Source organism: Ammospiza nelsoni, chromosome 3 (assembly GCF_027579445.1).
Source record: "Ammospiza nelsoni isolate bAmmNel1 chromosome 3, bAmmNel1.pri, whole genome shotgun sequence".
Lineage (NCBI taxonomy): Eukaryota > Metazoa > Chordata > Aves > Passeriformes > Passerellidae > Ammospiza > Ammospiza nelsoni.
The window spans coordinates 15152623-15165980 of NC_080635.1; the positions used below are offsets into that span (position 1 = coordinate 15152623).

The following is a 13358-nucleotide window of genomic DNA, read 5'->3' on the forward strand; positions in this document are numbered from 1 at the left end:
GGGCTGCTCAGTCTGGAGAAGGGAAGATTGTGTGAAGACCCCATAGCAACCTGCCAGCATCTGAAGGAGCCCACATGGAAGTGAGAGGGACTCTGTCAGGTACTGCAGTAGTCGGACAAGGAGTAATGGCTACAAAGTGAAAGAGGGGAAATTTAGTTTGGATATATGGAAGAAATTCTTTACTGTGAAGGTGATAAGGCATTGGCACAGGTTGCCCAGAGAAGTTGTGAATGCCTTGTCTCTGGAAATGTTCAAAACCAGGTTAGGATGGAGCTGGGAACAATCTGGTCTGGTGGAAGATGTCCCTGCCCATGGTGGCTAGGTTGTAACAAGATGATCTTTATGGTCCCTTCCAACCCAAATCATTCTATGAGTCTGTACAATTTACAGACAAATTCAACACTGCATTTTCTCCTCTTATTTTAATGGCATTGAAAATTACTGGAACCTGAATTTACATATGAGAATTTTAAAAGTGAGACTAACAAAATGTTCATATTTCAGTCGTGCGAAGACAAAAATGTCCTGGACTGTGTTTGTGTTCTAGCATCTTTCTAAACTCAGTGTTTTCTCCAAGTTTCTAAGTTCTTTCTATAACTAATCTGCAAGCAGTTGATGAATATTAATCTCTCAGAAGCAGGGTATCTTTTTTTCTATCAAGCTAAATGGGAAAGGGTGATTCATTTAAAATGTATTGATGACAGAAGAGCTCTGAATAGCACTTTATCTGCATTACTCTATTTGAAAGGAACAAAGTGCAAGTTAAACAAACATTAACAACTAATGCATTTTTTTCAGGGGTGGTCCTCTTAGAAAATGTTAACCACATAAAAGTAGGTAGTTATTGAAATATGCAATTAATTTTAAGTAGATAGAAGCTGAAACTGTCACTCACCTGAGCAGGTGGTGGAAGAACCTTCTTGCATATCTGCTGATGGGGTCCCTGTACTCCAGCACAGTTCTATCCAAGAGAGGTTTTGTTGGAGCATAGAAGGTTCCAAGGCTTGCCTCAAGCTGTGCTGTGGAATTCAAACACAGCAGCAATGAAACAAGTGAATGAGTTTCAATTACAACAGGTTGCTCATGTTTGCAGTCAGTCAAATTCATCAAACAGTGATGAAATGTGATGTTGTTGAAGGACAGATGAAATTAAAATATGACAGATTGTATAAACAGAAATGTGCATATAAACTTTGGCTTGCAGGCACAGCTGACAATGACTTTGAGCAACAAAAGCTATCAAAAGGATAAAGAAGTCTATAACACATCAAGTTCTCACCAGCAGCCTACAACTAAAAGTGACTCATGAGACTAATACAGTGTGAACAAGATTGTCCAGTAGAGATCAACTCTCAATTAGCTCAAATAGTCTTTGTCCTCTTAGGCAAACAACAAGGGAGTTCAGTTTTTCAGGGATTATTGTGTTAGGTCAGCGGGTAACAGAACCCTCTTTGTGATGGCCTTGAGGTCTAAGGAACCTCCTTCAGCCCACAGCTCTTTAAAATTTTTAAATAAAAGAGTCTAGAAACCCTAAGGGTTTGACAGCATGTAGTGGTAGGAAACAGGATAACCTCCCATGTAATCAATAAAATAAAGCCCTTTTGTTACACAAGTTCTCTCTTCTTTAAATACTTTCTGACTGCTGTACTCCACAGCTCAAGCTCTCAGGCATTTTTCTACACATTTTTAATACGTTATAAACAATAGAAGTAAACATACAGTATACTTAGGTGTTCCACACACTTAGCTGAAAGGAAGTTAAATTATCAATAATATTTATGCTCTTTGACTTTTGCTGCAGAGTCAACAATGTAGTACAAGGCCTTATAGGCAGAAAAAGGAGGACTTGCTATATAAGTATTTGCTGTATTTGTATTTATGTTGCTCTACAAGCAAAATACAACCTGTTGTCTCATTAGGCAGACAGAATCTCATTGATTTGCCATTATTAATGTTTGTTTGAACGAGGCATTTCTGTATTTAGTGACAATTACTCTTTACTTCCTAACATAGTTACATTTGATTTTATTAGGCTTGATAGCACTAAATGTGCTAATAGTACTGTTAGTTACACAGGCAAACTGTTAGTAAATTAGTTTTGTGTTATCTCCAATCTAGATTGTAAGATAAGTCGAACTTTAAAGGTATTTTCTTTCAAAGCAGCAGTCAATTTAGATTAAAATAGAAAAACAAGCCATACTCCCTTGCCATTGCTGTTTTCTTGACAGCATGTTTTGAACTTCTGAAGTATTTCAACTGACATGGAATATGAGTGACTACTGGCACAGTTATACATTCATTAAATAGCCCAGCTTGATGTTGAAGGCAGGATAAAGATCTCAAAGATAACTGCCCCATCACTATAAATAAAAGGTCCCACTGGGTTTTGTTAATAAAAAAGAAAACAAATTACCATGCCAAATTTGTTAGATTTAGATAGAATAACTCCTGGATGGAATAAAATTCCTTCCTCTGTAAACAGTGTTAGGGAGCTGCATGGGGGAAACACACAGACATCTGTTTATATATAATGTACATATTTTTAGAAGAGTATCATAGCCAGCCCTTTTCACAGGTCCTTTTCAAAGCATGTTTTATTTAGAGTTTATATGTTTGCAACACAGACATTTTTTAATCAGATCCCACAAAATGGGATAGCTGATGGTTTGGCAGCAATGTAGGACACCTTGGAGTTTTTCTATCATCAAACACACCAGCATCCTGCGTATTCTCTCTTCCCACAAAAGATGCCTGGTCTCCAGCTGTCTGCCTGCTAGACTGGAGGATAACACCTTCTCTAAATCAAGGCACTTCAAATCTTGAAGTCTATTGAGTTTCAAGATAGCAAATCAAGAGGAAGGCACCACACCAGGCTTTAGCAGAGACAGGGCTAAACTTAAAATTCATAATTTCTTCTGAGGGACCCCAGCTACTACTGCAGGGGGCTAGATTACAGTGAGGACAAATGCTTTAATCCTAAAGGAGGCAGCAGAGGATAGTGTATTCAAGGCCTTTGCATCTTGTAATGAAAGAATGACCCTTTGAAAGTACCTTAAAAAACATACTAAAACCTCTTGTCCCCATTTCAGGAAAATATCTCTCCATAAGTTGGTGCTGTCTCAGCATGAATATAACACAATATTTAAATCCTGTGTTAACTAACCTTTGTCTGTAGCATAAGCTAAATTTATAGAATGTAATGAAGTTACAGAATATAATGCTAGTGCTATATATATTAAGTAATGCCTATAGCATATATATATTGTAATATGCATTATTTTAGTGTCACTATTGATACAAACTAAAATGTAGTCAATGCACTGGTCCAGATTTTATTGAAATTACTTGCCTACAATGACATGTGATTATGAGGCACCATAATCGGGCTGACTCTCTGGAGTCTCACTACTGTCTTCTTTATACAGTCAATAAATACACAGTCATAATCCACACATGAATTACCAAGACACCACAGAAATCCATTAGAAATATAAACAGTCCCTTACCTTCTCTGGCTGGTGTAAGCTTTTGTTTAAGGAGGTGGTTGCAAATGGCACTCATGCAGATAAAGCACTGCTGCCCCATCGTGTTCCAGTTCATGGTGCTCAGGACATTAATTGCCTCCTGTATCTCATCATAACGAATGTACTGGTGGATGATTTCCTCAAGGCCCAGTTGTCCCCTTGTGAGCACACCTTTGACAAGAAATATTACAACCAGAGATAATGGGTTCGTACTTTTATACAGAGTATGTAAACCAGTAGCTGACTCCTTTCATATGGTATACTTAGACTGAGGGTGCTGGACAGCAGATAAAAATCATCAGTGAACTTCACACACGGATATGAATGAATATAGCCAAAAGTCACTGGTGACAACATTACATAATGAAATTTGGTTTAGACAAGGTGGAATAACTTTATTTGGAGTTTATCATTATTGCAAGGCAGGTAATAACTTTAACAGCATCTCCTCCCTGTAGTGAAATAGTGCTGGACAACACTAAACCTCACCATTTGTCTCACACAGATGTATCTTTGCATACAAGTGTAGAGCAGCTCCAAAGCAACTCTTACTCAATTACTCTCCATATTGTAACTGCTCTGGAATGTCCTTCTAGCTTGGCAATATTCTCTAAGTGGAGCTTTTTTTCTGAGTGGATACCATGGAAGTTATCATCATCTTGATACTACAGACCTTTGAATTACAGTTGCACATGAAACCAAGAACAGGTTGCCACACAGATGTTTCTTGACTTGCAGATCTCAGCTTCCAAAGAGAAAACCTTTCTTTAATGATGCTTAAAAAATTAAGTACTTCTCTGTTGCTAAATGTGAGTCTGTAAGGTTTTTCCCCAAAAACATCACTTCTGTATATGCAAGTTCTCTGCAGTTTAATTCTCCTCAAGCTGTATTCAGATGTTTTTCTCCCCTTTTTTCACCTTGCTTCTTATTTCACATATTCACAAACAGTTATGAAAGTTCTGTGAGGTATGTTTTCTAAATAACAGGTCTGCTCTTCTCTGTTACCAGGCCTTGTTTACCCCAGCCAGTCCTATGTAGTTCACTTTATATTTGCATATATTAAAGCCTATGGACATTATGCTGAGCAACAGCCATGTTTAAGTTGTTAATATCTAATAGTTATGGCAGATTTCATTCTTCCTAAATGTTTAGTGCTTTTGAAGTATTACAGCAGCTGAGCAATCTCCACATGAACCTCTCAGTGAAAATGAAAATACTTATTTTCATGTTAATTAAATACAATACTATATTTTAAATGCCTTTAGAGGCCAGCAATGCTAAACCACTGGCACCAGCACCACATTTGGCATTATCCAAGATCTGGGTTGGCATCAATGACAAGAAGCCGCTTTTGGAAATGAGTTTGGCATTAGACAGCAAAAATATTTGCCATTAGTGTTTGAGGGCATGTTTAATATGACTTTTTCCTGAAATAAATCTGGATAGACAGCATAATGGAGATTCACAACTTGTCCAAAACCATAATGTAGCTGGAAGTTAAAAACATATTTGCCTATTCTCACTGACATAGTTTCTTAACAGACTTCTGTGGGAAACAATTCCAAGCCATGTGTTACTCATGGATTTTATTTCAGTCCTGAATGCCTGTCTGGGTCTTGCTGTCATGAGCCCCTAATTTTTTTGCTATAATTTATTAATGCATTTAATTAATTTATTTATTAGTTCTGCATTATTTCTAAATAGCAGAAACCTAAAAACTGCTGAGACTGTGAAGAGGGACTTACTAATCAACACAGTGCTCCCCTGGCAGTGTGGCAAACTGAAGAGATGAGGTGTAAAGCTGAACACCAGGATGAAATAGAGAGCAGCATATTTTTGCACAGTGGACTACAAAGAGGGAGAGAGGGAAGAAGGGAGACAGCTTTGCCTTTTTCCTAGAAGAGATTTTACAGTAATTATACAGAATGAATTTTAAAATGTGATAACTTTCAGCTGTAGAGGTCAACATCTTCCCATTTGGATGCTTGACTTCTCCTGGGTGGTGCGCTTCCAGGCAACCTGCTTGGGAAAAAGAGGTGACAGCCAACTCACTGCCTAATTGATTTAGGAACAGTGCCCAGGGAGACAGTCCAATTAAGTTTACAAGCTGGCAATTAGCAGGAAAGGCCTCTAAATCCCTGTACTGAGAGCCTGCTTGCCTTGGTAAGAACATAAATGTGCTAAAGATAGCAAGGGGAAAGCTGTGCATTCTGGAAAGCTGTTGTGAGAAAACCTCACCAGGGAGGACTGAAGAAAAGCAAGGCAGAGGTGGGTAGAGTGCCTCCTGCTCAACTCCATCCCACCAAATCAGGACAGAGATAATTTAGAGAGTTTTTCTTTTAGATGGCCAACATGCACAAAATCATCAAATAGCTGTTATAATTAGTGTTCTGGGGTACACTGTAACTATTAAACCTGTCATTGAACTGAATGCAGCTAATTATCTCAAAATTATTGATAACCTGTAAACAGGTTTTTAAATAGTTTTTGAATAGTTGTGTTATTTTAAATAGTTTTGGTTTTTTTGATAACAGCAATAATCCGGATCAGCTCTTTTAAAACTACACAACTATAAGTCATTCCAACATCTTTTTGTTACTAACATCCTCTTACATTAATTTAGCTTTTTGCAGTAGCAAACTTGTTTAGAATTTTTTAATTCGGTCTTTCAAATTTTTAGGTCACTGATAATTTTAGACAGTTTTTTCCTCACAAAAGTACATGTGTGTCTCATTAAGTAAAGAAATTAAGTAGATTTTCAAATCTTACTATCACCTAGGTTGTTATTTTGGGTCTTTTGGCAATTTGTTTGGTTTTGGGTTTTTTTATAAAAAAGGCTTCTTCCTTATCTCAATAGCTTTATACAAAAGAATCATTAAAAACTCTCATAAAGATCTACAGAAGTAATCCTGTTTTCTTGGACAGACAATGGGCAAAATGCTGAAAATTTCCAGGATGGCTGTCTGCCCTGCTGAAACACTGGCTTGGGAGTCAGAGGGTTTAAGCATGATTGTTTTTTTAGCTCTCACAACGGGCTTGCACCACTGTAACTTGCCTGACTTGAATGAAATGAATACAGTTCTCACTGATGAGCCACTGCAGGGGTTTATTCTTAATTCAGCCGCTGTGTAACTCTTGGAAAGCCCTTTAGCTTTTCTTTGCTGCTTCTTGTTTTTCTGCTTGTAAAAGGAAGTTAGTTGTGGTTTTACTCTTTTAAACTCTCTTCACACCTAAAAAGAGAAGTGCTATACAAATTCTAAAATTAGCATTATTACTTCTTTTATTCACAACTCCTTCCAAATTATTTGAGAGACCAAACTTCTCTGAAGGTTATGAAAATCATTCTTCTTCTGTGGAAAATCTTCAAAGGAAAAAAAGGTGCAACTTCCTGTACCAAAGCCAGGAAGAACAGAATGATGGACAATATACATCACACATGCAGAAAAAAAATTTGGTAAAGAAAATAGCATTACTGTTCTATTATTAAATATAGCTTATTTTAACTTGTTAGGGTTATTACTACAAAATGAATACAATTCTTAAGATCATATACTACAGATTAAATGAATTTTCCAGAGGAAAAATTGTAATGCTTTCTAAGAGTAGTGAGGAACATTATGGGATGCTGATCAGACAGAAGTTGGGGTACTATTCTATGAATAGGAAAAGGTATAAAGTTATTGTGAAACATAAAGAACTCCTTGGTAGCTTCAGATATCTTTGGAGCAATTTGCTTTAAAGGCTATGGTCTCATATACCTAAAGTTAGGGTGTTCCCAACCTTGTGGGATACAGATGTTTCTTTGACAGCTCAAGGTTCAACAGATGTGCTTAGTAACTTACCAAGTTTAAAGTGAAGCACTCCCAAGGGTCCTTTATCAAATCTAACCAACAAAAGATCATGAATATCCACACTGTCAGGACTGGGAAATGCACCTGGAGGAGCTGCCCACTGGATCTGGATGAGGCTGGTGGGCACGTCACAGTGTTTACTGAATTGCAGAGTTGCCTCAGGTGAATAGTCCTGTGCCAAGAGCTGAATTTTAATTGGGGACAGCGCCGTGTCAAAAAGCTGCAGCTCCCCCTGAGAGCTGCCGACCACCAGCACGGCTCCGGAAGGGTGGTAGGTTATTACAGCAGGGAGCAGCTTGGCTTGGGCCAACAGAGTCACTTGGCTGTAGGCTTCGAACAGAACTACTGAGGAGTCCTCACAGCCCAGCACCAGTTTGTCCTCTGTGACATCCCTGCAGCAGCTGATGGCCCTGGCGGGCAGGGGGACGCGGGTGACGGCGGCACACTGCATTCGGTTCCTGAGGCACTTGTAGACGCAGCTGTCGGCCATGGGCTCCTTGGCCGCCGACACCGAGCGCTCCACAGTCAGCACCTGCTGGGGCTGCACACAGCTGAACCTGGCATCCAGAGGCTCCCACTCCGTGCGCACATAACTCAGCACCTGGAAAATATCCAAAGCCTTTTGGTACTCATTTGTGGCCCTTTACTCTTGAAAATAGACTGCTGCGAATGAGCTTTCCTGTGGGTCAGTCATAAGTAAGCATTCTTGAAATGGAGCTCTGAAATCTACTCTTTTAACATTTAAAAGATTAATTCATTTGATTAAAAAAACTCTGCAAGAGAGTTTGAGCCATATTTGTTTGTCTGCACCTATTAACAGGTTAGCAGAACTGAAGATAAAAGAGGGGATGGTCAGTGATGGTAAGAGGAGAAAGGGCTGATGTAAAAGAATAATTATTCACAAGTGGTCTGGGTTAAAAATCCCAAAATTCTGGGGAAAATCTACTGTATGTTACTCTTATCATCAAGCTTAAAGGATTTTTGATCAATTGCTTTGGGCCATGGTAACAGAAAATATTACTCTGAAGTGGTAGAAACAATGGCATGTTAAAACAGCACCTACTGTACATTGCCAGATGAGTAGGTGGTAGATGTTCTTGGGTGCCATACAGGTTTAGATGCAGAAATAATGAATTTGTGATAGCAGAAGAGGGGACCATTACAGGGTACTTGAAAGTTAAATGAATGGGAGGAAGAGCACAAAGGCAGAATGTGATAAAAGCAGCTGGCAAAGAGCAAGAATCTGGAGTGTGGAAACATGGGAAGAACCCTCAAGAGATGGAAGCAGCAGTGGAGACCAGTGAAGGTTCATGTACTATGATAAATGGGTTTGAATGAGAGGTGTTGTACAGGATTTGAGCAGGGAAACCGTGAGAGAAACAACAATTGTAAATAAATTACAGATGAACTTATGAAAAGCTATTTCATAAAAAATAGAGAGAAAACCTGTGGCTCTAGAAGAATGAGAGTAGTGGAAGCCAGTCAGAAACTTGCTGGTGTTTGTTCATGCAGAAATAAAGAGTGAAAGGAAATCGTGAACCTGAGCTGAATCCTGCTCTCATGTATACCCACAGCAATCTCCACGTTGTAAATTAAAGCCGCTGACCTGCCACAACTTTTGGAAGCCCCTTGAGTCCATGTGGTATGAAAGCACAGAAAGGAGTAAAAAATGTGATTAAAAGGTAGAGAGAGGATGAGGAAGGAAATCTAGACATTTCAGGGTGAAAACAGAAAGGCCCACATAATGTTAGAGCAATTTAAATTTGATTTCCACAGATCACAAGACCAACTGAATATGCAATTTAGCCTTTCATCCTGTAAAGGAAAATAAGAAATTCAGATATTTTTTTGGCATACTATCCATTACTTCTAAAGTAACTGATAAATTTATAAACAAGCTTTTTGGGACTTTGATCAGACTGATTAGGATCTTTTGTTCTGACAGTTTACTTATTTTGTCTGCAAAAGGGTTTCTCATTCAAAAGAGAGAAAAAAAAAGGATTATTGCAATGCTCTGGCTGGAAAGAGATGACAGTTAATACAAAAATCTTTGCTACTTTTAGATGAGTAGCTAGGGACGTGCAAAGAACCACTTAATGCAAAAGCACCTGATGCAGAAGCCAATGCATTTAACCTGTGAAACCCACACCAACCAATCTCAACAGAGATCCATGAAAATATGTGTCAAAGAGGAAATAAAAGATTACAATACTTTTCTAATCTGAAAAACACTTTCTCACCTCAACCATTCCCTCACCAATGGCTTAGCCTCTGCAACAAGTCATTTTATGCTCACAAAACCTTGCAGTGGCGACTGTGCAGACGTTAGAACTGCTGAAGTGTGTTTATTAGGGTGTTAAATTGCAGGACAAGGAAACTCCTAAAAGAGGTTATTTGTGGACAAAGGATTACTGTGACCACAGAATTCTCTAACCCCAAATAAAGACAAAGTGAAGTGTTACTGTTTGTTCTGCATTTTTCCCTAGGAGTATGTATAGACTCAGGTAGCTCCTTTCAAATGTGAGAAACAGAAATCTTGCCCAAGCAAGTCTTCAAAGCTTCCATAACTTCAGTGAAATGAGCCTTGAGGCTTTCTTGGATTCACTTTTCTGTCTTCCTGTGGGAAGTTTCAATGCACTGCATTATTCTGCTACATATTTTGACCCCAAACCAGAATTATCCTCTGGACAACTCTTCAAAAGCTCCAAGAAATTCATGAAGATCCACAAAATAATCAGGCCTATGAGAGATAAGAGCCTGAAAGCTCTCATCAAATTAAATTAAATTCGGAAGAGACACTGGCCTTGAAGGTTTAGGCAATAAAGAAGAAAATATGTGAAACATGGATTTTTCAACTCCATAGCAGTGACTGGAGGAAACCAGCAATGGAAACAGTCACAGAAAAAGAAATGTTGCCAAATGATTGTTGGAGAGTCAGCAAGTAAACTGCAACCAATTCATCATTTTGTCCTGCCTTCTTAGAACAAAAGTAGGACAAAATTATGATCACCACCTAGAACTTCAAAGGAAGTAAAATCTTCCATTTTGGAAGATTAATCTAATGAGTCTTGAGATGAGAAGCTTCCCAGCTTCACAAAGTTTTGAGAGCAAATCCTTAAAATGAAGTCTAGGGTAGGTCTGGTTGCTGTATATAATTCTAAACTAGGAAAAGATTCCTGCAAGGAGAGAAACTCTCTGTTGCCTTTCAGAACATAAGGTTTGGCATACTGTTTAAACACATAAGGCTTAAATGAAACCTTTCTAGGCACTGCTGCTCAAATTCTGATGGAAAACAGAGAAACATTTCTCCCCAAATTGGAACAGATAAGCTGCTTCTCATGCATCAGTGGCCTCATGTGCCTCTTGCAGAAAGAGAACCAAGCCAAGAGACCTCTTTGTTCTGCCTTCCAGTTCTACTGAATGTATCTGGTATTCAGCATTCTGAAGGGCAAAAATGAACATTCTCTTCCATCTGAGAGGGAAGATTTGGGTTTCTCTGTCAGAAATTAGTTTTATTATTCAATCTTCATGCCACTAACTGGAAAACTAAGGCAGAGAGACACTCAACTACAGAAACCTTAATAATGCTTTTGAAAGATAAGTCTAATAATCAAAACTTTTCTTTTTTCTTTTCCCCCAAGAAGATGGTATTCTGTCAATTGTTTTCCCATCTGGTATGTAGACACATGGTAGTAAATGTAGTGCATATAGTGCTTTAGCTTTCCATTTAAAGAAATCCACTGAGATTCCTTCCTGACGAGAAGCAGTTCTCTGGAACCCTAAAAGGTGACATTGAATCATTTAACAAAACATTTGCTTATGGAATGGGAAAGCAAAAGCTGGAGGAGTTTCCTCAGAAATGGGTAGAACGAGTGTCAGATTTGTGGAGGAGAGGACAGGGCAATGGTCTGAAAAGACAGAGCTGTCATATCACAAGGTAGGGTGTATAGTCCATTCCATGTTCTACACTTTCCATAAATCTTGGACTAAGCACTCAGTCTTGGATTTCAAGAAAAGGTTTCTGGAAATATTTTCCATGAAGTAAAACTAATTACTTTCTTTAAATACATTAATTAAAAAATGTAAAACTTTTATGACATGAATGCTACAAAAATACAGTACATGTATTTAAATACTGTGTATGTAATGTATACATATTTCCTTTATTAATGTAGTAGTCATGCACCACTACTGCACATTTATATTGTTTTCCCCTTGCAGTACTGCCTGGGACTCCAGTTCATCAGCAGGATGAGGGATGCTATCCATGCCAGGTTCCCAAATCCTAGAGCCAGGAATCATAACAATCCAAGTAAAGGAATCTGTTAGTCTTTGTAAATAAGAGGCCTGCCATGCTATTTTAAACACTCTCTTTCATTTTATGTTTGAGAGAAATAATAGTGCTAGCTTATGTGGGCTATCACACTCAGTAAAATTTTTGAACACTTAAAATTGAAGTATTTTGCATAGAGTGCTGGGAAAGGATAAAGTCCACATAGCAAAATAAGTAAGAGTTTTAACCAGTAGTTCTTAAGCAGAAAATTGGCTTACCAGGCAGATGAAAAAAAGAAAACAAAAGAAACAGAGAAATAAGCTTGCTGTGACTGAACTGTGTGTCTTTCAGATGAGAAAAGAATGTTTGATTTATTTTATGGATGTTAAAAAAGTGCTTATTTAATTTCACACAGTGAGGTTCCAAATAGCAACAAACATTTTAATTAGAAATGTAAAGTGGGAATTGTGGTGCACATCAGAGTAAAATAGTTTTAAATATGGCGCAGTGAAGTTGAAAGGGAAAAAAACACCCTGTTTTAAAACATTTCTAAATAAAAATGAAAAGCTCCTACTCCAGGTTACTTATTTGGCTTCATTGTATCTACAGACCTACATGCAATCTTATTATTTAGATCTTCAGTCAACACTTATTCTTATTTTCTTTCAAAATTTATCATCATCATCATCTTTATCCTGTATTATTCATTGATCTTCTAACACAATGTGACACTGAGGATTTCACATGCTTTGCTGTATGTGTGTAAGAGGTATTTCAGCCATTTAGACACACAGGGTAGATGTTTTTCTGAGCACTCCAGAAACTGTAGGACAGCTCACACAGAAAAGATCTGCTGTGCTTATTTCACAAATCCGAGGCACAATATGAAAGCAATAACTATTAAATATTATCTCTTGGGAGAAAGAAAAATAATATTCTCTCTCAGGGAAATTATTTTTTCCACAAGATTGAAGTATAATTTCAGTCATTCCCACTAGCACTAAATGGAGTAAAAATAAGAATGGTGAAGAAAAATGCAAAGTGTTACAGTAACTGTGCCCTGGCATCAGCACCTCCTGTTAATTTGTGTTTGCAGAATAAAGTTCATGTTGATTTTAACACAACTTTCTCCCAAAGCATTTAATCCAAAGATGATTTCACATCAGATCCTATTCATTCATAGCAAATTGTCTGAAATAATTTCTGGAAGATTCCTCTTCTGGTTTTGAAATCAAAACGCCAGCATTATCTCCACAAGGATACAATTTAAATAACATTCTTTGATCGTTGGTACTTTAAGGTTAAAAAAACCCAACAAACCCCAAACAAAATAAACCAAACAAACCTCCAATACTTAAATAAATAAATTAGAGAACGGATGAGCTTACTGGAAGAAGCCCATGCACAAAGGAAAGCAGACAAAGGCCCAACAGACAAACCCTCCAGCAGCAACATGCATTGCACACTGAAGCAATGTCACATGCTAGAGAGAAAAGCAGCTTGAATTCCTCAAGGAAAAATTCTTCACCAAATCTTACAGCATTCAACACAGTAAACCCTGATCTCAGGAAAAAAAAAAAAAAAATCAGTAAAATAAGTCAAGATTTGCGAGGAAAAAGTTATTTCTGTTTGTACAGGAATAGTGGTTACCTGTAGCCTTAACAGTAGTAAATGCTACAATTAAAAAGCCCTGTGGCAAAATTCAAATCA

At 37.8% G+C, this 13358-nt stretch overlaps 1 protein-coding gene across 1 annotated transcript in view; it reads right to left on the reverse strand.

The window, feature by feature from the left end:
• Positions 1-13358, reverse strand: part of WDPCP (WD repeat containing planar cell polarity effector) — a 147747-nt gene that overhangs the window by 64578 nt on the left and 69811 nt on the right. Inside the window, exons 11-13 of the mRNA XM_059468455.1 lie at positions 7367-7976; positions 3507-3695; positions 896-1019 (exon numbers count right to left, since the gene is read on the reverse strand). Of these exons, the coding sequence (XP_059324438.1) occupies positions 896-1019; positions 3507-3695; positions 7367-7976 (923 nt within the window). The remainder of the gene's footprint in view (positions 1-895; positions 1020-3506; positions 3696-7366; positions 7977-13358) is intronic.